Source organism: Dipodomys merriami, unplaced genomic scaffold, assembly GCF_024711535.1.
Source record: "Dipodomys merriami isolate MVZ:Mamm:240054 unplaced genomic scaffold, mDipMer1.0.p SCAF_16, whole genome shotgun sequence".
Lineage (NCBI taxonomy): Eukaryota > Metazoa > Chordata > Mammalia > Rodentia > Heteromyidae > Dipodomys > Dipodomys merriami.
In genome coordinates this window covers 29375967-29401906 of record NW_027202937.1, presented here as the reverse complement: position 1 = coordinate 29401906, position 25940 = coordinate 29375967, and the positions used below count along the sequence as shown (strand labels likewise).

Genomic DNA, 25940 nt, shown 5'->3' with positions numbered 1-25940 from the left:
TTTAAATCACAGCAACTTCCAAAAACCTGCCTTTGCAAATAAAGGCATCATAGAAAGGGTTATAGTATAAATTATTAAAATAGTGAGCTGCTTTGAGCTGTTAGTTTATGGAGTTTGTCAGATATCTGGTCTTTGAGATGTTCTCAAGTTTCAAATTATCCTTGTAGCACCCTAGGCAAACTACAAATACATAGATGATATTTTGTAAATTTTTACATAAATAGCATCATTATGCCTTGCCACGCCGACTCCAGTGGAGTCTGCTTAGCATGGGAAACCATCTATCAGACCATGATAGGGGCTTCAGAGACCTATCTCTGAGTTTTGGGACTTCACCGAAGTCTACCTCAGAGAATGGGGCTTTACAGAAACCTATCTCCAAGTTTTGGGACTTCACCAAAGTCTACCTCGGAGAATAGGGCTTCTAAGAGGCCTACTCCTGGAAAAAGGCTGGAAAAACCCCTGGGAAAAGATGTGTTTCTGCCTTTCTTCACTGTATAAGAGTGCCTATTAATCTTTTACTGCTTCTACTGCTCTTTGTACTTGCTCATTGTCAACGTTCCCTTATTCAAAGCTCTTTCTTAAGAGTGTTGACGACTCCAATATCTGATGAGTGTCTTAAAAAATATGACTAACTCACCAGAGTTAAGTGCTAACCTGAAACCCCTCTTATGGAGGCTAGGAGACAAGTTATAAGTAAATATAAAAGTATTGGAGGTTTCACAAAGTCACTTCAGCAGAAGGAATTGTTTGTAAGGGACTTACAAGAAGCTGTAGGCTCAGCTAGAACAGAAAGAATGTATGGCAATTGCTGAGATAATTATTTAGGAGAAAGAATTTCCTGCTATTTACTAAGAGAATTGCTAAACCTAGAGAATTGCTAGATCCAGGTCTCCTTGAGGTTTACTATTAAAGAAGAAACAGGAAAGATCTATTTGGGAAAGTTAAGGCCTCTGTAAAGATAGGTAATGGTTAATTGGTGACAAACATCGTAATCGTTGTATTCCTTAGAGATAAGCCGGAAACAAGTGCCTATCAGGCGATCAGCTGGTGACCACCCCAAAAATGAAGCCATGCAGCAAGATTGTGTAACCTTTTGCCCTCTCTCATGAAGACTTCTGTTATAAAAGTTTGCTATCCTCTGCATTAAATCGCACTCAGCATCTACTCCTCTTGTGTGTGAGTTGTCTGTTTGCCATCTCCCCACCCTATTCCAGGTTCCTCCCCTAGGTGTCCTCCGTCGTCCCGACAGAACCCGGTCCGCGGCAATGCCTATCTATGTAAACAGTTTTACCCAGCATGTGTAAGACTCTGGGTTCAACTCCCAGCACTACAAACAAAACAAAACAAATAAAAAAGTCTTTTATTTCACTTAAAATTTTGCTTTTGAGACCTAGCTATGTATATACAGGTAGATCTAGTTCATTGTATTGAGAGATTACACATTATTCCTCTTTTATTTAATATCCCTCTTTTATTGACTATTTAATATTTTTCTGATTTTAGTATTAGAAATAGCACTCTAGCAAACATTCTTACACACATTACCTTATACACTGGATATGAAGGCTCCAGGTATGTAATCTAGAAATGGAATTTCTAAATTACAGAAAAATACTTACCTTAAACTTCACTAGATATTGTAAAATTGCTTCCCAAATTGATTGTGTTAATTTATATTCTACTAATAGCATAAGAATTTTTATGTTTTACATCTTCCAGGCATGTCAAATTGATATCTACCAAATGATATTTTAGGGGTGGAGTTACCTCTCTTAAGTGGTATACTCTCTCTCACCTAGCATGTGCAAGGCCCTGGGTTCAATCTCCAGTACAACAAAGTAAATGCTACTTTGTCTTTTCTTTGTTCCCTTCCTTCCCTTTCTCTCTCCCTCCCTTCTCCCATCTCATTTATGCCAGTACTGGGACTTGAATTTAGGGCCTGGGCACTGTCCTTTGGAGTTTTTGGTCAAAGCTGGCCCTTCTACCACTTGAGGCAAGCTCAACTTCTGTTTCCTTGTCACGTGTACGTGCGTGTGCGTGTGCATGTGCGTGTGTGTGTGTGTGTGTGTGTGTGTGTGTGTGTGTGTGCCATCCTGGGTCTTGAACTCAGGAGCTGGGTACTCTTTCACTTGAGCTATAGACCACTTCTTGTGTTTTGGTAGTTTATTTCCTGCTCTGGTGGCTTGAACTACAATCCTCAAATCTCAGTAGCTAGAATTACAGGTGTGAGCCACCAGTATTTAGCTTATTGTCATCTTTTTTATGTTCATTTTTTTGTATGTATAAAGTTCTTGCTTTTCTATAATTATAGAAAATTCAAAAATATATAGATTAAAGCACTAACTCCCAATAGCTTAGACTGTGACTATATTGTAAGACAAGGTCATAAAAAAGTAATTAGTACATCATATGCAGTCAAAACCGTAGATCCAAATCCAGAATGACTGGTGCAGAGAAGTCTGGGTTTGAGATACAGCAAGAAGGTGGCCATCTAACAAGTCAATGATGTACTTCAGGAGACTGTAACCTTCTTGGCATATTGATCTTGGGTTCACAGCCTCTCTATTTCTTTTCCTTTTCAAACCTTATTTTTCTTATACTGTACATACTGAAGTCTCTGATGTCAATAGGCATTTTTGAGTCTTTTTAATATTATTTTTAAAAATACTAGAAAATAAAGACATTTCGATACAACATTTGGGTTTTCTTTAATGAACATGATCAATGTGTCTTATTATTGTATGATGAATTCCTAAATAGCTTTCATTTATCAACTTAAGACTATAAGAAGACACTTTGGTTATATTAATATCCATCTTTTAAGATACTTGCACAATATATAATCCAAGTGTTGTGACTGACTTGACTCACAGCTCACTCAGACAAAGCTATACTTGGGCAAATTATTGGGCCTCAATATCCTCATATGTAAAATAAAGGTAAAAAACTATCCTTATTAAAAATTTAAAAACCCATGCCATAGGATTTTTTGTATTAAATGTAAGATATATGTATATATATAATAATATATAATGTGTATATTATATCATATATATTATATGATAATATAATATAATGTATATAATATTTCTGTCATATATATGTGCCTGATGGCTGCTCTTATTATCAAGGATGCACAAATAAATGCATGTGTTTTGCATATTACTCATAAAGGGATACTGACAACTGGACACAAGTAGTAGCTCATGCCTATAATCCTAGCTACTCAAAGGCTTGAGATCTGAGGATTGTGGTTCAAAGCCAGTCAGGAAAGTCTGTGAGACTCATCTCCAATTAACCACAAGAAAACTGGACGTGGTCATGGCTCAAAATGGAAGAGTGCTAGCCTTGAGCAAGTTCAAGCCCCATGACCAACAACAGCAAAAAAAGAGATACTCACCACTAAGCAAGTTGTCTTGTATGCTATAAACGTCTTCAGAAAGTGTGGGTGTAGACTCATTTTCCATTTTTACATTCTTTGTTTCATTCTGTATTAATAATTTAAAGAGCATTAATATTTGTATTTCAAATAAACATAAACTTCTAAAGGAACATGTATTAGGCAATTTTTATTAGAATTTTTTTACAGGTAGAATGTGCTTCTAGTATCTTCCCCACTGTGTGTTTAGTTCCTATTACTAACACCTATGACTCTAGGAAAGTCATTAAGTAATATTGTTTTAATATTTTAGATCATGACTCTCTGTAGACATAGGGGTGAATGAGAGTACAGATACCTCTAACTTATTATATTGTGTATGCGTGCATGTGGGGAGGGGTGGGGAGGAGAGAGTGTCCTGGAGCTTGAACTCAGACCTTGGGTTCTGTCCTGAGATTTTTGGCTCAAGGCCAGGGCTCTACTACTTGAGCCACCGCTCCACTTCCAGCTTTTTGGAAATTCCACTTCCAGCTTTTTGCAGAAATTTCCTTTCTTGCCTAGGCTGGTTTTAAACTGTGATCCTCAGATCTCAGCTTCCTGTGTAAAAAATATACTAGTAGAATATTTAAGTTACATTTCCACTGTCCATCTATAAAATAACTATTCCTTTACTCATAAAAAATTATGTTTTTCCAATGTGAAATTATTATGGACCATTTTTTTAAGTACTTGAGTATTCCCTAGAGATAGAATTTTTTGTTATTGGGCTGGGAAGGTGGCTCAGTGGTAGAGTGCTTGCCTTGCATACATGAGGCCCTGGGTTCGATTCCTCAGCAGGAAATAAAAAGCCGGAAGTGGCTCTGTGGCTCAAGTGGTAGAGCGCTATCCTTGAGCTGAAGAGCTGAGGGCCAGCGCCTAGGCCCAGAGTTCAGGCCCCACGACTGAACCCCCCCCAAAAAAAAAAAAAAAAGAATTTTTTGTTATTGTTGTTGTTGGCTGTGGGGTTTGAATTCCGGGCCTGGATGCTCCTGAGCATCCTTTGTGCTCAAGTCTAGAACTCTGTCACTTGAGCCACAGCTTCACCTTCAGCTTATGAGTGGTTAATTGGAGGTAAGAGTCTCATGGGGACTTTTCTGTCTGGGCTGGCTTCAAACCACAATCCTCAGATCTCAGCCTCTTGAGTAGCTAGGATTACAGGCTTGAGCCACCGGCCCCCAGCTGGTAGTTTATTAATTCCTATCATAAACAATCCTTTTAGAACAAATTCATAGGCTGGACCATATGAAATTTCTGATATTTCCATCTTAACTGTGAAAGATGCACTAACATATGCACAATTTAATACATTTTTATTTATTCCCTTATACTTTTTTTTTTTGTCAGTCGTGGGGCTTGAACTCTGGGCCTGGTCACTATCCCTCAGCTCTTCAGCTCAAGGCAAGCTCTCTATCACTCAAGCCACAGAGCCACTTTCGATTTTCTGAGTGGTTTACTGGAGATAAGAGTCTCATAGTTTCCTGCCCAGGCTGGCTTTGAACTGCGACCCTCAGATCTCAGCCTCCTGAGTAGCTAGGATTACAGGCATGAGCCACCAACGCCCGGCTTCCCTTACTCTTTTGATGGGAACTATCAAACATTTACAGTAACACTCATGATCTTGAGACATTACAGTCTCTGATTTCATGAAGACACAGGCTGGTAGTCATTTCCATTCAGGATGATGTCACTGTCATTGTACATGCCAGTCAAATCATTTGCATACTACCACAGTGATGGAAGCCTTCGACCAGGAATCGAGTCCTTTTGGGTCTCCTTTCGCTTGGGACTGAGTCTAGACTGTGAAATTTGTGGAGGACCCTAGGCTATATTCTTGGAATTTCAGGAGCAAGCTAAGAAAGATAAATTTTAACACTCTACTTTCAAAATTCTATCTTTCTTTGTATGTTATTGGGACTAGGAAAACCTGACCCTGAATTCCTCCAATATGGGTTCATTGGAGATCCTTTTACTATCCCTCATTCTTTTGGGGAAATGTTTGTAGGGGAGATGTGAGGAGAAGTAATGAATGAACCTGAACTCCTAGAACTTGGTAACAAAGCTCACCTGAGGCAAGTCCAGGGTGACAGGGCTAGCTTCCATACAGAAGAGAGAATCTGAGTGAGATAAGTCTTGAGAAAGACCACTGACATTCACGGCATCTGATTCTGACATGCTTCCTAATTTTTCATGAGAAGCATCCACTTCAGAATGTATAGGATATGCAGGGGAGGACAAAAGCCTTTTCTTCTTTTTGCGGTGCCAGGGACGATGACCAAAATGTCTGAGAGTTCTTATTCCTAATTGCTGAATGATAGAAGGTTTCTTAAAACAAACAAATTTTAGTTTTAGTATGTGCACATAAAAAGGTTCCCCTTTACCCTCTTTCACTTTAGGAAGCAACGTTCATTGCTCTAAATTTTAAATCTCATTTGTTGGCTTAGTATGATAGTACATACTGATCTGGACAATACTAAGTTATATGTATGGCTACTATATAGTAATAATAATAAAAGGCTTAAGAACTACAAAAAATGGATTGCTTTGTCAATTAAGGAATAGTTACAGGGGCTGGGAAGGTGGCTCAGTGGTAGAGCGCTTGCCTTGCACACATGAGGCCCTGGGTTCAATTCCTCAGCACCACATAAGCAAAAAGAAAAAAGCCGGAAGTGGCGCTGTGGCTCAAGTGGTAGAGCATTAGCCTTGAGCTGAAGAGCTGAGGGACAGCATCCAGGCCGAGTTCAGGCCCCATGACCGGACCCAAAAAAAAAAAAGAATAGTTACAAATACCATTACAAATCTATTAGTCTGCACAAAATACTGTTGCTATTTATCTAATACCTTCTATTTATTTGAATACTTTATGCCTAAGCCTGTAAATCAATTTTCTTTCCTCATTTTCCTGTCACATCTATTCTCTCAAGCAACTGGACTTGAATTTCTCTATTGTTTTCTCTTTTGTTTTTTTTTTTTGGGTCCGGTCTTGGGGCCTGAACTCTGGGCCTGGGCACTGTCCCTCAGCTCTTCAGCTCAAGGCTAGCACTCTACCACTTGAGCCATAGCGCCACTTCCGGCTTTTTTCTTTTTGCTTATGTGGTGCTGAGGAATGGAACCCAGGGCCTCAGGCGTGCAAGGCAAGCGCTCTACCACTGAGCCACCTTCCCAGCCCCTCTATTGTTTTCTTTTTATTTTCTATGTGCATAAATTAACTGTACAAAGGTGTTTCATTGTGATATTACCATGCACATGTATAACGCACTTTGGTCAAATTTACCCCATGACCCTTTCTTAGCTATTCCTCCCACTTTTTTTTTCTTTTTTGCAAGTCCTGGGGCTTAAACTCAGGGTGTCCCACTCGCTTGGCTTTTCCACTCACAGCTGACACTCTGCTACCTAAGCTATGACTCTAGTTCTGGCTTTTTCCTGGTTAATTAGAGAAAAATAATTTGTTTTTGTTTTTGTCAGTCATGGGGCTTGAACTCTGGGCCTGAACGCTGTCCCTCAGCTCTTCAGCTCCAGGCTAGTGCTCTACCACTTGAGCTACAGCACCTCTTCTGTTTTTCTGGTGGTTTATTGGAGATAAAGAGTTTCACAGACTTTCCTGTCCGGGCTGGCTTTGAACTGCAATCCTCAGCTCTCAGCCTCCTGAGTAGCTAGGATTACAGGCGTGAGCCACCAGCGCCCGGCTTTGGAGAAAAATAATTTCTATGATTTTTTTTGTCTGCCTGTGATGGTGTTGAACCACAATCCTCAGATTTCAGCCTCCTGAGTGGCTAGGATTACAAGTGTGAGCCATGGGCACCTGGCTACTCCCCTTACTTTTCTGGGGATGGGATGGGGGCAGTGGAGACAAATCTGTGATATATTCATCCAAGGCAGGAGTTAATTTCTACAATATATAATAGCCTCAAAAAGTTAAACAATAGAGCTAATAACCAACAGGATGAGAATAATTACTTTTTAAATGAGGACATTCAAATGTTCATACCCCACAACTCCTGCACACCCTGTTTTACCAGACTATATCTCCACTTGAGGACTTTGTACATACCAGGCCTCCACCAGGAACAGTTCCCTTCCCTCACCAACTGACCATGACTCTTACCCTTTCAGACTCTTCTCGAGAAGCTGCTCTACTCTTGCTTTGAGACAAGTTTTGAGACAAGTTGTTGCTATGTAGCCTAGGTTGGCATCTAACTCCCAATCTTATGATTATCCTTGTTAGAGTAAATTAGACTTAGCCAGAAAACCATACAGAAAGGTTTAATGCCAGCAGTGACAAGATCCCATCTCACCAGGTGAGAGGAAGTGAGAAATGACAGCTATTGTCTCAGATGACCTTTATAATCTCCGGGATTTGGGGGATTTCGCTGCCTTATATGGCATAGCTATCCCAACAGGGTGCTCTCTCAGGGAAAGGGGGTAGGGGCAAAGCTTTTGCTCCCTTTACCACACGGGCCTAGTGTTGCCTAGGGAAAGAGCATGTTAAGAGGAGGCTTCTGGGCTAACAACCCTATTTTAGCCTCCCAAGAACTGGAATTTTAGTTGAATGCTACCATACAATGGAAAGGGATTGAAATTTTAGAGGCATCTTGGGTATCCCTCTAATTCATCATCTACAGCCATGTTACTAAGTCCTGTCCTTCTCTTTTTCCTTAGAAAAATGTCTCTTCATGACCCATGCTTTCACTTCATCTCCTATTACAACCATGTAAGAGGACAACTGATAAGCTGCTTTTGCTGAGCCCACGCCCACTTTCATCTGTCAGTAGATGTCCAGTTACACTTGTTAGTATTATGCTCATCTTTGGTCTTCAGCTCCACCCAGACCTGGGCCCCCTCCCATTCCTGGAGTTCCCTCCATACAGCTGGCCCCTCCCTCTCTCTGCCCAGACCCACCTATCCCCCAAACTCTCCTGCTACCTGGATGGAAACAGAGGCCATGTGCTCCCTCTTGGGGGAAATATGGTTCCTCTAATAAACCTTATAATAATCTTTCTCCTGTGCTGCCTGTCTCTGCTTGGTCCCCTGGGATGGATGTGTGGGATTCTTCATTGGATCCTTCAACACTTAGTACCACTCTAGTGCCTATCTGTACTTAGCTGCTAAGCCAATCCCCTCTCCTCTTCTAACCAAATCAAGCTTATTTCCTACACATAGAGAATGTTCTCTATCACTTGAGCCATCTTGCCCTGGTAAAAACTTTCCTATCTCCTCATCCAACTGTTCATAAATTTCCTATTGCTTATGGTCTCTAAATCTCTAGCCAACAATTTAGCATCTGTTCATTTAATGTTTGAATCTTCACACAGTGCTCCCAGTGTTTTTATTTAGAGAATATATATTGTTGTATAAAAAGAGCAGTTTAAGATGTTTTAAGATGGTAGTGCATGCTGGTAATTTCAGATACCTGGGACATGGAGATAGGGAAGATCTCAGTTTGAGGAGAGCATGGACAAATAGCAGAGATTCTATTTTAACAAGCTCAGCATGGTGGAACACATCTACAATCTCAGCTACTCAGTTGGCATAGGTGTCTGAGATTTCAAAGCAAGAACTTTATCTGAAAAATAATCACTAAAGTAAAAGGGTTGGAAGTGTAGCACAAGTGATAATAGTACTTGGGTGGCAAGCTCCAAGCCCCACTACCAGAAAGAGAGGGAGGAAAAGAGTGTGGGGAGAGATTGACAGAGGCTTTCCAATATTTCCTACTGCAGACAGGTCAGTGTTGTCTACGAAGTAATTTAAAAAGTTCTGCATTCTTTGTTATGTTTACAACATATACCAATCCTTGAAATCGCCTCTGTATTAAGATTAATTAAGATAATTTTAAGTTGTCCCAGCCTGTGTTATTACTTGGTATATTATAAAAAAGTAAGTCAAAGAGGTTAGGCAGCAATAGTGAAAGGCCCAACCTTATACTCATTATTTCCCTGTCATACATACAAACAAATGTTCCCTGGGTTGTGGTGACTGGAGAATCTGGAAAAGTTTTGCTTTGCTTTCCAAATGCAAAAACCAACAAACAGGCACAACAGCAAAAGCTTAATTTCTTGGTTTATATTTGTAAATCCACAATTCCCAATTACAATTTTACAACTTTTTCATCCATCTTCTGGCACTGATTTATTTATTTGGTGCCAGTACTGGACACTCTCCCTTGGCTTTTTTCAAAAGTTCTAGACTAGCACTCTGCCACTTACACCAGTAACTCCACTCCCAGCTTTTTGCTGGTTAACTGGATATGAGTCTCACAGACTTTTCAGCCTATACTACCTTTGAACCATTATCCTAAGCTCTCAGCCTTCTGAGTAGGTAGGCATAAAGCCATTAGAACTCACACTATTATTACTTTTTAAATTCAGCCTTTCTCTCTCCATCTCTTTCACTGTTTAAAAATTTCTGTACTGAACCAAAGGCCTTAAGATTAATGCCATGTCCCCAGTCTTCCACCTTCCATTTGAGTCCTTAACAGATTTAACATACTTATTCAGCTGAGCGCCAGTGGTACTCATCTATAACCCTAGCTACTCAGGAGATAGAGGTGAGGAGATCACAATTTGAAGTTATCCGGGCAGGGAAGACCTTATGATTAGAGATAAGAGTCTCTCGTTGCCCCAAAGCCGAAATTGGAAGTGGAGACGTGGCTCAAATGGAAAGAGTATGCCTTGGGGGAGGGGAGGAGGGAGGGGAAGCTCAGGGAGGAGCCTCAGGGCTGGCACCAATAAAACAACTTATTCAATGTTAGGATACCTATCCTGTTGGTATTCTCAAGCCGCTATCTTAAGGGGGAAGAGGCGTCCTAGGAACTTTCTAGGTGTCCTTCCATCTTGTGCCTAACAGATTGCAGTCTCACCAACTTCTAACTTTCGAAAACCTCTTATCTCGTCTTCCCGTCAAAACGACGCACCCAATTCGCTAACAAGTAAAACTGTGCTCACTTCCATGATCCATTGATAGTTTCTTTGACCCAAACGAAGGCGTTCTCAGTTCCAGCGCGGAAGGACAGACGCGGCGGGAGGGAGGACGCCCCCTTCCCCCCGCAGCCTTCGGCGACCCCGCCGTTGGATCTGAGGATCGCGTCCTCTCTCTGTGGCGTCACCGGGCGCCGGCCAATCGCGGGGCCCGTCAATCACGCTCCCGGAAGCATGACGTTAGGAGCGTGCGAGCCCCCACGGAAGAGCCTGTGGGGATTCTGGTGCGTTCTTCGGATGGGAGGAAACTCTAAGCCGAGCATGCGCAAGGGACGAAAAACTACACGCAAAACGAGCGGCCCACGCGTCACTTGTGCGGACCGTCCAAAACGTCTGCCAGAGACTGAGGACTGTCCCTCTCGCACGCCGTCCTGAGCGAGTTCTCGGCGGCCCGCACGGCGCGAGCGGGACTTCCGGTGCTGCTTCCGGCTGGGAACTTCCGGTCCGCGGGGAGCGCCGGCGGCGCGAGTTGTCGGTGCAGGTTTCTCTCCGCACGTGGACCGCGCTGTGAGCGTGGGGCCGGCTCGGAGCGGCTTACCCACGTCGCTGTAGGTCACACCGTCTCAGTGCCACTCGGGTCCCAGGGCAGAGGCCGGTCTCCGGCAGCAGTGCAAGAAGCGCCTTCGGCCATGGACTACCGGCGGCTGCTGATGAGCCAGGTGGAGCCCGGGCAGTTCGACGACGCGGAGTCCTCTGAGAGGTAGGCCTTAGGGGACCACACCGACACTCCTCCCCCCTCCCCCCAACACATTCTGCCCGCTCCTTTCCCCCTCTGGGAAGCTGACTCTTGTTTGTGCTTTGAGGGTGTCGAGGCTTCGTGTCTGCATCCTGGCCGCCGCCGCCGCCCTAGTTTAGGATTCTTGAAAGTCACTTGTCAGGGAGTGTGCGGGCTCCCAGGTGATCAGCGAAGCCGAGAGGCAGGCGTGCAGATCGCAGCTGGGAAACAGAGGTTCTCAGCATGTCGTTTTTGTGGTATGATTCTACTTGATTTAAAACACCCAGAATAGGATTCACAGTTGCCAGGGGCTGGGGTGAGAAGAAACGGAGAGTGCTAATGGGCGTGCGGAACCCAGGTGTTTACAATCAGTGTTGTAGGAACACTCGGTTAGGTTTTTGTTTTTAGCTGGAGGTAGCGCTGAACAAGAGAAACTTAAGTCCCTGCCTCGTGGACCTTCACCTTGTGTTTAGGAAGAAGGGCAACCATGAAGACACTTAAACAGATCGTTACACTTAAGTACTTACAGTAGATTTACATACTTAGTAATGGTCAGGGGAGAACTAGTGAATGCCCAGATTTAAATGGCAAGAAATGAGCAGGAGCAGAGGAGAACAGTATGGTGGGCATAGAAGACACATAGAGATAGGATCCTCCTTGTCTGTTAAAGGAAAACCAAGAGGCCAGTACAGTGGAGATAGAGAAAGTGATGGACAGATGCTGTATAGACCCACAAGTGAGGCTAAGGGGTTAAGAGGATTTTAGCAAGGGAATTGTGTCATTTGCTTTATGGAAGATCATCTTCAGTAGCAAGAGTGGAATAAAGTAAAATAGTAAGAAAAAAATTAGGGCTTGGGGGCATGTCTCAAATGGTAGATTCCCTGGCTGTGAGCAAGCAAGCCCAGACCTTGAATTCAAATCTCAGTAACAGCCAACAAAAGCTAGAGTTATAGAGATGAGTTGGAGGTAGAAGTGTTAGGATTTGGTGTTAGATTGAATGGGTGTAGGGATCTGAGAAAAGAGCAGTGGAGGATAACTCCTACTTAAAAGAAACATAGGGGGGCCGGGAAGGTGGCTCAGTGGTAGAGTGCTTGCATGGCTGAGGCCCTGGGTTTGATTCCTCAGCACCACATAAGCAAAAAGAAAAAAGCCGGAAGTGGCACTGTGGCTCAAGTGGTAGAGCGCTATCCTTGAGCTGAAGAGCTGAGGGACAGTGCCCAGGCCCAGAATTCAGGCCCCACGACTGGACCTCCCCCCCCCCCCCAAAAAAAGAAAGAAACTTAGGGAAAAGGGTTTTGATTTCTGCTCTCACTCTATATGACAGATCAAAACTGGGAATTCCTTTATCAAATTTGGCTTGTAGACATGTTTTGTTTGATATGAACTGTTATATAAAATTAAATACATCAGTTATGTGAAAAAGAATACACCAATCATGTGGAAGATTTTACACAAACATTTGGATTTCTGGCTTATCTTGAAAAACTAATCCAAAGTCTCAGTTATTGCATGGCATTAAAAGACCTCATTATCTGTGTGCCCTTTATGGGAGCCTCTTCTCAAAGTCCCTTCCCTCTCAGCCTATTTCACTCTTCTGTAATGTCTCACCTCTTTTACAAATAAGTGATTGAAATTCTTTCTGTCATAGTAATCTTGATATTATTGAGTTCAAGATAAGATTGCTTTAGAATTAGTCCCAAGGGCTGGGAATGTGGCTTAGTGGTAGAGTGCTTGCTTAGCATGCATGAAGCACTTGGGTACAATTCCTCAGTACCATATAAACAAAAAGCTGAAAGTGGAGCTGCGGCTCAGGTGGTAGAGTGCTAGTCTTGAGCAAAAGAAGCTCAAGGACAGTGCCCAGGCCCTGAGTTCAAGCTCCAGGACTGGCAAAAAAAAAAAAAATTATTCCCAAATTTAGTTGGAATTTTTTCCCCTTCATAAATTAGCAGTTTCATGAATGAGTTTCCTAGGTCATATCTGTCACACTGATTAAAGTCAGTTCATTCAATAGAAAAAATAATGTAAGTCCTGACTTATTTTTTTTAAAGACAGAAGTAGATTTAACAGATTGTGTACTTCTTTCTTAGGAGGACAGGACATGGAGAATTAGCAATAAAAGTGGGTGTATTTGTATTCTCTATGTATTGCTTGCATGTGTTATGTGTGTTTATGTGTTGCTTAGAGGATATGTAAACATGCCAAAACATTGTTACTTTTAGTGAGAACATTGAGTTGAAGACAATCAAAGTGGAAGATGGCAGTCTGTTTGGAAACCTCCAAAATCATGTGATGGAGAAGAGTGAAGGTGAGATAGAAGATGAGAAGGAGGAAGAAGAGGACTACTATGATGATGACAGTGACTGGGATTGGGATGACGGAGTTGGAAAACTCACCAAAGGTTATTCCTGGAATGGAGGGAGTAACCCACAGGTATCAAATGATTCTGTACATCTGTATGTTTCTACTCATATGTGTGTGTGTGTGTGTGTGTGTGTGTGTGTGTGTGTGTGTGTGTGTGTGTGTGTGTGCGTGTGTGCGTGTGTGTGTGTGTGCGTGTGTGTGTGTGTGCGTGTGTGTGTCTTGAACTGACATTTTCTCTGATCTCCATCTCCTGAGTACTCAGTATAACAGGTGCAAGCCTGTGTACCAGGCTACACTGGCATTGTGTCTCAACCAGCTCCCTCCCTTTGTCCCCTAGATGTTGTCCCTAAACTTTTTTGATCAAGGCTAGCAAGTGGCTACCTAGTGGAGCTATAACTCCATTTCCAGCTTTTTGGTGGTTAACTTGTTACGAATGTCACAGACTTTCCTGCCTTGCCTCAGATCTCAGCCTCCTGAGTAGCTAGGATTTCAGATATGAGCTCCTATATAGAGTTTTGAACTTGAACCTTGCGTTGTTAGGCAGGCACTAGACTGCAGAGTCATACCTTCATCCCTGTTTTTTTGCCTTGTTTTTTTTTGCCGGCCATGGGGCCTGAACTCTGGGCCTGGGCACTGTTCCTCAGCTCTTCAGCTCAAGGCAAGCTCTCTACCACTTGAGCTACAGCACCATTTCCAGCTTTTTCTGCTTATGTGGTGCTGAGGAATCGAACCCAGGACCTCATGCATGCCAGGCAAGCATTCTGCCACTGAGCCACCTTCCCAGCCATTGCTGGTTATTTGTGAGATGAGGTCTTGCTTCCTGTACATGCCTTTGCCTCAGGCCACCTATGTTAGGCATCCATTATTTATTGATGTCATGACAGGTGTGTGCCATTGGGTCATTGAGCTTCCTTCATTAAGAAGGAATCTTATGGGCTTCTCTGCTAAGGTTGACCTGGAACACAACCTTCCCTTTCCTAGGGTGTATTTGAATGTTGCTTAGAGGATATGTAAACATGCCAAAACAGAAGTGTGAGCCACTGGCACCCAGCTTATGTCTTTTTAAAAAATTATTTTTTAGGGAGGCTGGGAAGGGAGGTGAAGGGTAAACAAAGGAGGAGGCTGCAATGCTTGGTAAGAAATGTATGCATTATCCTGCCCATGTAATTGTAGCCCCTCTGTACAGTATGTTCTCAAATAAAATAAAATAAAATTAAAAAAAATTATTTTTTAATTGCTATAGAGTTGGTTTACAGAGGGGTTACCATTTTGTAAGTCAAGTAATGTGTACATTTCATTTTTGGACAATCCCACTTGTATTTTAAAAAAGTTATTGTAAAGGCAATGTACAGAAGTATTATATAAGGTAACAAGTACATTTCTTTTTGTTTAATGTCACCCCTTCTCTCACTCCCAGTTTTTCTCTCCTATTCCCACCTACAAGTTTTATAGGGGCCTGGGTGTGTCCTTGAGTCTCTTTGTACTCAAGGTGAGGGCTATATCATGTGAGCCATAGTGCCACTTCTGGCTTTTTCTGAGTAGTATATTAGAGATGAAAGTTCATGGATTTTCCTACCTGGGCTGGCTTGAAACCATGATTTTCAGATCTCAGCCTCCTGAGTAGCTAGGATTACAAATGTGAGTCACTGGCACCTAGCTGCATTTTTTTTTGGTTGGTCACGGGGCTTGAACTCTGGGCCTGGGAACTGTCCCTGAGCTTTCAGCTCAGGGCTAGCACTCTACCATTTGAGCCATAGTGCCACCTCCAGTTTTCTGGTGGTTAATTGGAGATAGGAGTCTCATGGACTTTCTTGCCCGGGTTGGCTTTGAACTGCAATCCTCAGATCTCAGCTTTCAGAGTAGCTAGGATTATAGACGTGTGCCACAGGTACCCCACTTTAAAGGACTTTTTGTGGCTTTGTAATTGAGTTACTGAAGATTTTTTGGGGGGGATTCTACTGTCCTGTAACCCCAGCTTATATTGATCTTTTAAAAAAATGTTTCTATTTTTTCCATATTTCTCAATTTTCTGAGCTAGGAGTCTTTCCATAATTACTAAATGTTAAAGAGTTATTTAGTTAGGTACCAGTGGCTCATGCTTAAAATCTTAACTACCCAGGAGGCTGCCATCTTGAGATTTGAGAATTGAGGTTGAAAGCCAGCCCAAGCTAAGTTCAAGCCCCATGACCAACAAAAAGTTCATAGGAATAGAGTCACAGTGAATTGTGCCTATAATCCTAGCTACTCAGCAGGATTGCCATTGAAGGCCAACCTGGGCAAAAACTTTGAGAGCCCCCCATCTCAACCAATAAAAATCTGGGTATAGTGGAACATGCCTACCTGGGCCAAAAGCAAGACCTACTGGGAGAGTAATGACAACATACAGATCTGGGGCAATGGTTCAAATAATGGGGCACCTATCTAGCAAACCTCAGTGCTGCCAAAAAATAAAAATATGTATGCATACAAATGTACACACATACACAGAGGAAAGGCTGTGAATAATAGTACAAATACAGAAAATATGTAACCTCAGTAATTGAAGTAATGAAGAGTATGTGGACATGGCACTCTTGTTTATGAAACTGACAGATAATGAGTACTTGATGGTAAGTAAGTGGGTACAGTTATTTGGAAGATTAATTGATTGAAACTTTACAAGTTTTCAAATGGCTTTGACCAGCATTTCCTCTATGAGTGTGCCAAGACAATTAAAAGAGTGATTGTCCAAGACTTTATGAAAGAGGAGCATTAGTAACTTCAGGACTGATTTACACACTAGAATATTATTCTAAAATCTGTGTTAATTAGGTGGAACTATTGTCATGGTCTGTGTGCAAAAAGCAATTACCAAACATGGAACCTGCTTCTCAGATGGGAATTTGGCAGAGCTACAGGATTATTGTCGTATGTAATGATTACTAAAAGATACACCCAACAGTAGTCCTTCCACTGTTCAAACTGCTGCCATCAGATACAGAAAACATGCTTTAAAACTATGGAAACTTTATATTTATTTGCTGTAGTCTTGTTTTGATAACTGTTCCAGTGATTCATTGATGAGACTGAGCAATTGCAAGATGCACTGTGATCCCTATTAAGAAATCTAGGGGAAGCCGGGCACCAGTGGCTCACACCTATAATCTTAGCTATTCAGGAGGCTAAGATCTAAGGATTGCTGTTCAAAGCCAGCCTGGGCAGGAAAAGTCCATGAGACTCATCTCCAATAAACCACCAGAAAACCGGAAGTGGTGCTGTGGCTCAAGTGGTAGCGCACTCTCCTTGAGCTAAAGAGCTGAGGGACAGTACCCAGGCCTAGAGTTCAAGCCCCACAACTGACAAAAAAAAAAAAAAAATCTAGGGAAAAAGAATGGAAGTATATGTGCTTAAATGTATGTTAACTGTTAGGTTTATGTGCTGAAGTTACAGCAATTAAATTTTTATCTTTGTTGGGCTGGGAGTACAGCTCAATGTTCAATCACTTCCCTAACATGCATTAGGTCCAGGGCTCAGTCCTAGCACTGCATAGATACAGAGGACTAAAGAAAGAGGAAGAGAGTGAAGGAGGGAAAGAAAAAGAAAAGGATTGAAAAAGCCAGGTGCTGGTGGCTCACACCTGTAATCCTAGCCATGTAAGTGGCTGAGATCTGAGGATCAAAGCTATCCCTCAAGTCAGAAAAATTCCTGAGACTCTGAGGGAAAAAGTTGAAAGTGGAGGTGTAGCTCAAGTGGTAGAATACCAGCCTTAAGCAAAAAAGCTCAGGGAGAGCACACAGGCCCTGAGTTCAAGCCCCAGTACTGGCACATAAAAAATATTGAATTAACAATTTAAGAGGTACTGTGTTTATATATAATATATTATTTAGGGGTTTTAGATACCGTCTCCTTTTGTTACTATTTACACCAAGCTAAATGGTAAGCATCATGCTTAATTTTCCTTCTCAAGATACTGGACTCAAAATTGTTAGAATGAGTTTAATGTTTGTCTAAGGTCTTCATTAAACAATATGGATTAGATAAACATTTTAAAGTATTGAATCTATAAACCTTAGAAAAACAATTTTATCATAATGAATTACATATTGAAGAGAAGGAAACAACATGTTGACTCTATTCTATTTCATGTGTCTTCTTAAAATATGTCCTTGAGCCAATTCTGTTCTTTTCTCAGAGGACTTCTGTCCCATCTCCTGTCCCTATGCTGACTCTATTCTATTTCATGTGTCTTCTTAAAATATGTCCTTGAGCCAATTCTGTTCTTTTCTCAGAGGACTTCTGTCCCATCTCCTGTCCCTATGCTTTTTTGCTTAAGGCCAGTGTTCTACCACTTGAGGCACAGTTCCACTACTGACTTTTTTTTGTGTGTGTGGTTAATTGGAGGTAAAGAGTCTCATGGACTGTCTGAGCTGGATTTGAACTGCAATTCTCAGATCTCAGCCTCGTGAATAGCTAGGATTGTAGTAGGATTGTAGGTGTAAGCCACTGGCCCTGCTTTAAGTATGGATTCTTCAATAGTTAACTGTAAACCAAGGAAAACGCATGATGATGAATCTTAGAACAACTAATGCCTTATTCTCTATATTCATTTCTTATAGGCTAATCGACAGGCTTCCAACTGCAATTCAGCCAGAATGTCTACTCCAACTGATAAGGTCTTAAGGAAATTTGAAAATAAAATTAATCTAGGTGAGTTCATAAAATACATTACCTCACTAGGCTATGAGGAAATTCTTCAAAAACTATGAACTATACATATTGCTTAAAGATGATTAAGACTTTTTGCATGTCAATAGTCAATATAAACTAGAAAAAAACCAAAAGTGTCATTTTTTGGGGGGGGGGGGTCCGGTCGTGGGGCCTGAACTCTGGGCTTGGGCACTGTCCCTCAGCTCTTCAGCTCAAGGCTAGCGCTCTACCACTTGAGCCACAGTGCCACTTCCGGCTTTTTTCTTTTTGCTTATGTGGTGCTGAGGAATCTAACCCAGGGCCTCATGCTTGCAAGGAAAGCGCTCTACCACTGAGCCACCTTCCCAGCCCCCAAAAGTGTCATTTTTTTTAGCTATTTTCTCATCTGTTGAGGGACTATGAAGTTACAGATAATCATTCAAGTTCTTGTTCATTCTGTAGTAGATTTTTTGGTAGGGCCATCTCATAATAATATGTTGAAAATGCTATATTATTTTACTGAAGACTTTTATGTAGGTGTTAATCATTTAGTGAACTATTGAATTCAAGGAATCAATTTGCTGGTTTGAACTATTTTAAATGCAAGGCCATTATTTTCTCCTTACAAGGCTGACTATAAACCTAGCACAGTGTTTCTTATATAAGTAGTCAATAAATAATGAAAACAAGTATTTTAGAAAATTATTTTGAAATTCAGGCAGTTAGTTGCATTGTCTATATTGTACAAGAATATTAAGTACCTGAGGTTTAATATGCATTTTATGTGTATTATGAGATTTAATATGTATTTTTTAAAGAAGTTTTTTGAGTTTTTCTTTTTTGAGGGTTGGGTAGGATTGGGTTTGAAACTCAAGACTTTATGCTTGCTATACAGAGTAAAGTGTTATAAAGTGCTCTTCCACTTTAGGCATACCTCTTAAGTCTGATACTCTTACTATGTGTACTCCTGCTATGGTTGTATAGCTGGGATCACATGCATGTACCAACATTCTTTTTGTTGATTGAGATGGAATCTTGCTTACTTTTTGTCAGCTGTTCTTTAACTGTGATCTTTTCTTGCTTAATATGTCATCTAGGGTTTGAACATATGGCTTTGCACTTGCTAAGCAGATGTTCTATCACTTGAGCCACGCTATTAGCCCTTCACCTGAGATCCTTCTCATCTCCACCTCCCAAGAGTTCTTTTCTATGTCTAGATTTCTTTTTCTTTTTTTATTTGGTCACTTGTGGGGCTTGGCTTGGGTGCTGTCCCTGCACACTTCAGCTCAAGGTGAGCGAGTGCTCTACCGCTTGAGCTACATTGCCACTTCTAGTTTTTTAGTGGTTTATTGGAGATAAGAGTCTCATGAACGTTCCTGCCCAGGCTGGCTTTCAACCATGATCCTCAAATGTCAGCCTCTGAGTAGCTAGGATTACAGCTGTGAGCCACTGGTGCCTGGCCTAACTTTCTATAGATTTGAAAAGAAAGTAATACTTGTTATGAAGGGAACACAACTTAATAGTTACCATTAAAAACATTAATTTTTTTCATAACTAATGTATTGTAATTATGATAAATTCAAAGAAACTTAATATCGTCTTATCTTACATATTGTTTATATTGTGGGCTTTTATATTTTTAGATAAGCTAAATGTTACTGATTCTGTCATAAATAAAGTCACGGAAAAATCTAGACAAAAAGAAGCAGATATGTAAGTACTATTTTAATTATAAACATGTGTAATAGGGACTTGTTTCTGATGAGTAACAATTGTTTTACAAAGGATAATTTTTAAAGCTTAAGTGAGGGTGTTTTATACCTCTTGTAAGTTAAAAATATACGAATTCTTAAAAACATGATAAAACTATGATCTTGTGTGAAATTCACTAGTGTGCTTTTATTACAGTAACAGTGTTTGTTTAGGTTAAATATATAAAACTTCTCCCTTTTTAGCTTTTATTAAGAATTGCTCTCTTCCAGAAATATTTTTTAAAATTCAAGGAAGACTAAAAGCTAAATAGTAATGTAACTGAGAACTATTTCCATGTATGCTTTTCTTCTCAGAAATAACTCTTAATATTACCAGAATATCATAGAAAATAACAGTATAATATAACTAGCAATGTTACAACTTACTGATGATACTGGAGTTTGAACTCAGGGCCCTGAGATTTTTAGGCAAGTGCTCTACTACTTAAGCCATATCCTCAGCCTTTTTTGCTTTAGGAAATTTTTCAGATAAGGTATAAGTTCAGACTGAGATCCTCTGATTTCTTCCTAAGTAGCAGGGATTGTAGATAGGAGCAATCAAATCAGGCTTGGAATTTAAATTTTTTTTTGTCAGTTGTGGGTCTTGATCTCTGAGCCTGGGCACTGTCCCTCAGCTCTTCATGTCAAGGCTAGTGCTCTATCACTTGAGCCACAGCACTACTTCTCATTTTCTGGTGGTTTATTAGAGATAAGAGTCTCCTGGGCTGGCTTTGAACCGAGATCCTCAGATCTCAGCCTCCTGAGTAGCTAGGATTGTAGGCATTGGCCACCAGCACCCCAGCATAGAATTTAAATTTATAACCAGTTTTCCATGGTTAATTGCTATATCCAAGAGGTAGTAGCCTTTTTAGATCCACTAACATTTCTGACTATCTTTAAATCTGCATTAATTTAGTGTGCTAGATTGAATCACTAGTGTGTGAACTGAACTAGTGTGTGAACTGAGCTAGTGTGTGAGCCTACATTTGAAGACTGTCTTGAAATCATAAGTGTTCCTAGAATATCACTACAGAGAAAATGATATAAAAAAATGTTAAGATGCCTCCATCAGAAAGAATGACACTGCCCCATTTGTTAGGAAATGGAAAGACTTGGAAAAAAATTAAATGAAGTGAGCCAGGCCCAAAGAAACATATGTTCCATGTTTTCCCTTACTTGCATTAACGAGTATATGTCTAGGATAAGCAGAAAAGCTCAAAAGCTATGTACATATGACTATATAAAATGATGCCAAGCAAAATGAACCTTAAGATAGAGACACAAGTGGTTTTATCTTTCTTGCTGTTGTTTTTAATGTACTTATAATGTACCATGTGATTTTTTTGTTTCCTTTGTTGTTCTTCCCCCAAAGTATAACCCCTGTTTTGATTGTATTTGATTCCAGTGCCCTGAATCTTGTATATACATTTTTCTAATTTGGGGATGAAAAGGGAAATAACAATGCTGAAATAAGATTACTGGATGACCCATTGTAACAAGGAGATGTACAGGATACTTTACAACTTCAGGGGGTGGGGAGGGAGAAGTTGTGGAGGTGGAGAGGGAAGGTAATAGGGGAAAAACAAAGGGAGGAACAATGCTCAATAAGAAATGTACTCATTACCTTACTCATGAAACTCTAATCCCTCTGTACAGTATTTTTACAATAAAAATATATACAAAAAAACTGCTAGGCCAGGTGCCGGTGGCTCACGCCTGTGATCCTAGCTACTCAGGAGGCTGAGATCTGAGGATCGCAGTTCAAAGCCAGCCTGGGCAGGAAAGTCCATGAGACTCTTATTCCAATAAAAACCACTAGAAAACCGGAAGTGGCGCTGTGGCTCAAGCGGTAGAGTGCTCGCCTTGAGCTGAAGAGTGCAGGGACAGTGTCCAAGCCCAGAGTTCAAGCCCCACAACTGACCAAAAAAATTCTAGAATCATTAAATTAATAGGATCATTGAAAAGTTCAGGGTTGGTGTTTTCTTTGTTACTTTAACCTAGTTGTTGCTGCTGGTGATGGGGAATGGGAGGGTGGTAGTGGTGTGTTTATGTGTTTATATGTGCTAGGGCTTGACCTCTGGGCTTTGAGCTGTTTCTGATTTTTTTCCATAGCTGGTTCTTTACCACTTGAGCCACACTTCCAGTTCCCAGCTGCTCTTTTACATAGTTCTTCAAGAATATGGAGAGACTTTTTTTTTCCTGTGTATGTGGTGTGTACACGTATCTTTTACTTGAGAGTATTGAACTTTATGTTCAGGAAAAATGAAAGAAGTTTCACTAAGTGAAAAATTTACAATTAAATCATGAACTTTGCTATGAAACAACTACTTAGGAATTTTTGTAAATTGATGTACATTTAGCTTTATTTTGGCTTCTCACTGAATTTTAAGGTATTAACTTCACTTTTTTTTGGTCCAGGTATCGCATTAAGGATAAAGCTGATCGAGCAACTGTAGAACAGGTACCATTTAAGTGTTGTAATTCTTATTTTGAATTAGCATTCTCTTTTCTTTGAATTGTGATACACTTTTATCCTTCTTAAGTGGTGGTGTTACCTACAATTGTTCTATATAAAATACTCCTTTTGTTTATAGTCTAGAAACCTACATCTTGCTTTCCTAAGAGAGTTAGTGGTCCTTCCATAGCACAGTGACAACCACGATGCAGTGCTTTCCTTCATAGGGTGAGGGGTGAGCAGAAATCATCAGACCACAATGCAGTGCTTTCCTCCATAGGGTGAGGGGTGAGCAGAGATCATCAGACCCAGAATCTTTTTCCAGATTTTGTTAGCTTTGATGGAAAATAGGTTGATTATCTGCCATTAAGCAGGGGTATGGTTATGGGTGAGAGAGAGGAAAAGATAATAGCTTCAAATTTTGAATTGGAAATGCCTTTCTTTGTTTAGAAATTGTGTGTTTCTGTTCAAGAAGGGAACTAGTGGGGTGCTGGTAGCTCACGCCTGTAACCCTAGCTACTCAGGAGAGGCTGAGATCTGAAGATCGCAGTTCAAAGCGAGCTCAGGCAGGAAAGTCAGCGAGACGCTTTTCTCCAATAAACTACCAGAAAACCGGAAGTACCACTGTGGCTCAAATGGTAGAACTCTTAACCTTGAGCTGAAGAGCTGAGGGACAGTGCCCAGCTCCAGAGTTAAAGCCCCATGACTGACCAAAAAAAAAGCGGGGGACTAAATTTCTTCCCCTATGTAGAGGGATGTGATTAGATGTTGGCAGTAGCCTAGATTTTCTTTTCTTCTTTTTTAAAAATTATTATTATAAAAGTGATATACAGAGAGGTTACAGGTACATAAGTTAGGTAGTTTAGTACCTTTTTTTTTGGACAATATCACTCACCCCTTCCCTTGTTCTTTCCCATTTTTCCCCTCCCATCCTCAACTACAAGTTGTATAGTTTGTTTTCAGAATAGTGTTTAGTGAGTACCTCTGCTGCATTTGTTCACCCTTTATCCCTCCATTCCTATGCCTCTCCTTATCCTCTCAAAGACAGCTAAATGATCAAATAAGACCAAAAGAAAAAAGACAATTACAAAAAATACCTCTTTTCCATTTCCTGAAGTTCATTTCAATAAATATTATTTTATATGATCAGAGGCACATAGGAATTATGCATTTGTGCTCCTTCCCTAAGAATATCTTTCTTCACTGTGTCTGAATGCTTAGAGTCCTGTATAATTTATCATGTCCCAGTATATTTTAATTCTGGCTTTTGGATATGAGAGAAAACATGCACTGTCTCTGAACTTGACTTACCTTACTTAACATGACTTGTTCTAGCTATCTATTTCCCTGCAAATGACACAATATTACACTTTCTAATGGCTATGTAAAATTCCATTGTGTATAGGAACCACATTTTTTTTAATCCACTCATCTATTATAGGGCTTCTGGGCTGTTTCCATAGCTTGGCTGTTGTGAATAGTGCAACAATGAACATGGATATGCAAGTGTGTTTATGGTATCCTGGCTTTTGATATTCTGGGTAGATGCCCATGAGTGTTATGGCTTTGGCCCAGACTTTTGGTGTGAAGAAAGGATAGAAAGGGTCAGAACATCACTGTTGCTTGCTATACTTTTCACCACTCATGCACACATGTTCAAACCCATTTTGTGTAATACCCTCTTCACCTATAAGCTTGCATTAATGCCTAAGCACACTTTCTTATGTACCTTAGCCCCCAAGGGAGTAGAAGCTAACTGGTGATCTAGAACTATTTATGCAATTGAAGAATGACATCGTTAGTAAGCAGGAGCAGGGTCCATGTTCTATCATTTATGTTGTCTAATTTGGTTTTTGTGATTTAGAACAGTATGCTTTGGCTTAGAGATGAAGCAACCCTATTTTTCAAGAACTCAAAATAGCTTAGGAAATCTTTTGTTTCTTTTAATGTTGGTGTGTATACTTACAGTATTAGGCTATGTAGTTGACCTTTTTTTTTTTTTTTTTAATCGGTCGTGGGGCTTGAACTCTGGGCCTGGGCGCTGTCCCTCAGCTCTTCAGCTCAAGGCGAACGCTCTACCACTTGAGCTACAGCACCACTTCTCCTTTTTTTTTTTTTTTTTTTTGAGACAAGGGCTCACTAGGTAGCCTAGGCTAGCCTAGAACTTGTGATCCTCCTGCCTCAGATTCCTAAGTACTGAGAATGCAGACATGAACCACTGCACTTTATTTTTTTTTGCCATGTTCTTAATCCGTTTGGTGTGTGGCTCTTTCCTCTTTTCCTCTTCTCTAATTCCCAATTTTGCAGACGCATAGTCTCAACGCATAGTCTCAAATGTAGATTCCTACATTTAGCCAGGTTACTTCCCCCTTTACCTAGCTGTCAAGAGAGTGGTGGAAATTAGTGCCTCTTCACTCAGTTCCCTTTCTTTTCTAGCATCTATTTGGTCCTACTGTCTTTTAAGCTTGTTTTTGTTTATATCAACTGTAGGTTTATGACATGACCTAAGTATATAGTCCCTAAAATATAACTAGGTTGGGCTGGGAAGGTGGCTCAGTGGTAGAGCGCTTGCCTTGCATGCATGAGGCCCTGGGTTCGATTCCTCAGCACCACATAAGCAAAAAGAAAAAAGCCGGAAGTGGCGCTGTGGCTCAAGTGGTAGAGCGCTAGCCTTGAGCTAAAGAGCTGAGGGACAGCGCCCAGGCCCAGAGTTCAGGCTCCATGACCGGACCCAAAAAAAAAATTAAAAAAAAAAATATATAACTAGGTTTGGTTAATGTATACTTCCAGCTCACATCAGGAACTAGAAGATATACTTGAGCCACAGAGGTACAAATGTCGGTCTGCTTCAGTGTCAGAAGAACAAGAACAAGCTTTAAGTTCCTTGCCCCTTATTAAACGAAAAGCCTGTGTCTTTGAAGGAGACTCACATGATTTACTCATCAAGGATACTGGAGATGATCAGGCTTTCTTTTTTTTGGGGGGGGGGTGCCCAGTCATGGGGCCTGAACTCTGGGCCTGGGTGCTGTCCCTTAGCTCTTCAGCTCAAGGCTAGTGCTTTACCACTTGAGCCACAGCACCACTTCCAGCTTTTTTCTTTTTGCTTATGTGGTACTGAGAAATTGAACCCAGGGCCTCAGGATGCAAGGCAAGCGCTCTACCACTGAGCCACCTTCCCAGCCCAATCAGGCTTTATTTAAAGAGCTGACTAACAAGTACTCCAGGCATTGTAGGGCAGGATTTGTGATTTCTGTTGAATAATAATTTTTTTTGGTAATAGTTATTAAAATGTAGAAACCATATTTAGCTTATTGGCTATGGCTAGGATTTGTGTAAACATGGCCATTGGGTGTTGACCTGTTAAAACTGCCTGTTTATAACAGTAGCATGAGGACTTGCAGTTTGCTTTGCCTGAGTTATGTTATAAATATAAAAGTAAAGGCTAGATCTTGTGTAGATAGTGTAAAAAAGAGAATGCTAAGTTGAGTGCCAGTGGCTCACTCCTCTTAATCCTAGCTACTGAGGAGGCTGAGGTCTGAGGATCTCCGTTCAAAGCCAGCCCAGGCAGGAAAGTCCATGAGATTCTTATCACCACCACCAG

The 25940-nt window shown here is 40.9% G+C and overlaps 2 protein-coding genes across 8 annotated transcripts in view; one reads left to right on the top strand and one right to left on the bottom strand.

Annotated features, from left to right (window-relative positions):
* Cage1 (cancer antigen 1) overlaps positions 1-10616 on the bottom strand; it is a 53181-nt gene extending 42565 nt beyond the window's left edge. For all 7 annotated transcript variants that reach the window (XM_070024616.1, XM_070024619.1, XM_070024613.1 and 4 more), the window contains exons 1-3: positions 10360-10616; positions 5486-5743; positions 3404-3491 (exon numbers count right to left, since the gene is read on the bottom strand). In XM_070024616.1, the coding sequence (XP_069880717.1) occupies positions 3404-3491; positions 5486-5743; positions 10360-10365 (352 nt within the window). In that variant the 5' untranslated portion in view covers positions 10366-10616. The remainder of the gene's footprint in view (positions 1-3403; positions 3492-5485; positions 5744-10359) is intronic.
* A 131-nt stretch (positions 10617-10747) lies between these two features.
* Riok1 (RIO kinase 1) overlaps positions 10748-25940 on the top strand; it is a 32151-nt gene continuing 16958 nt past the window's right edge. The window contains exons 1-5 of the mRNA XM_070024621.1: positions 10748-11092; positions 13327-13537; positions 18064-18154; positions 19777-19846; positions 22303-22345. Coding sequence (XP_069880722.1) covers positions 11022-11092; positions 13327-13537; positions 18064-18154; positions 19777-19846; positions 22303-22345 — 486 coding nt within the window. The 5' untranslated portion in view covers positions 10748-11021. The remainder of the gene's footprint in view (positions 11093-13326; positions 13538-18063; positions 18155-19776; positions 19847-22302; positions 22346-25940) is intronic.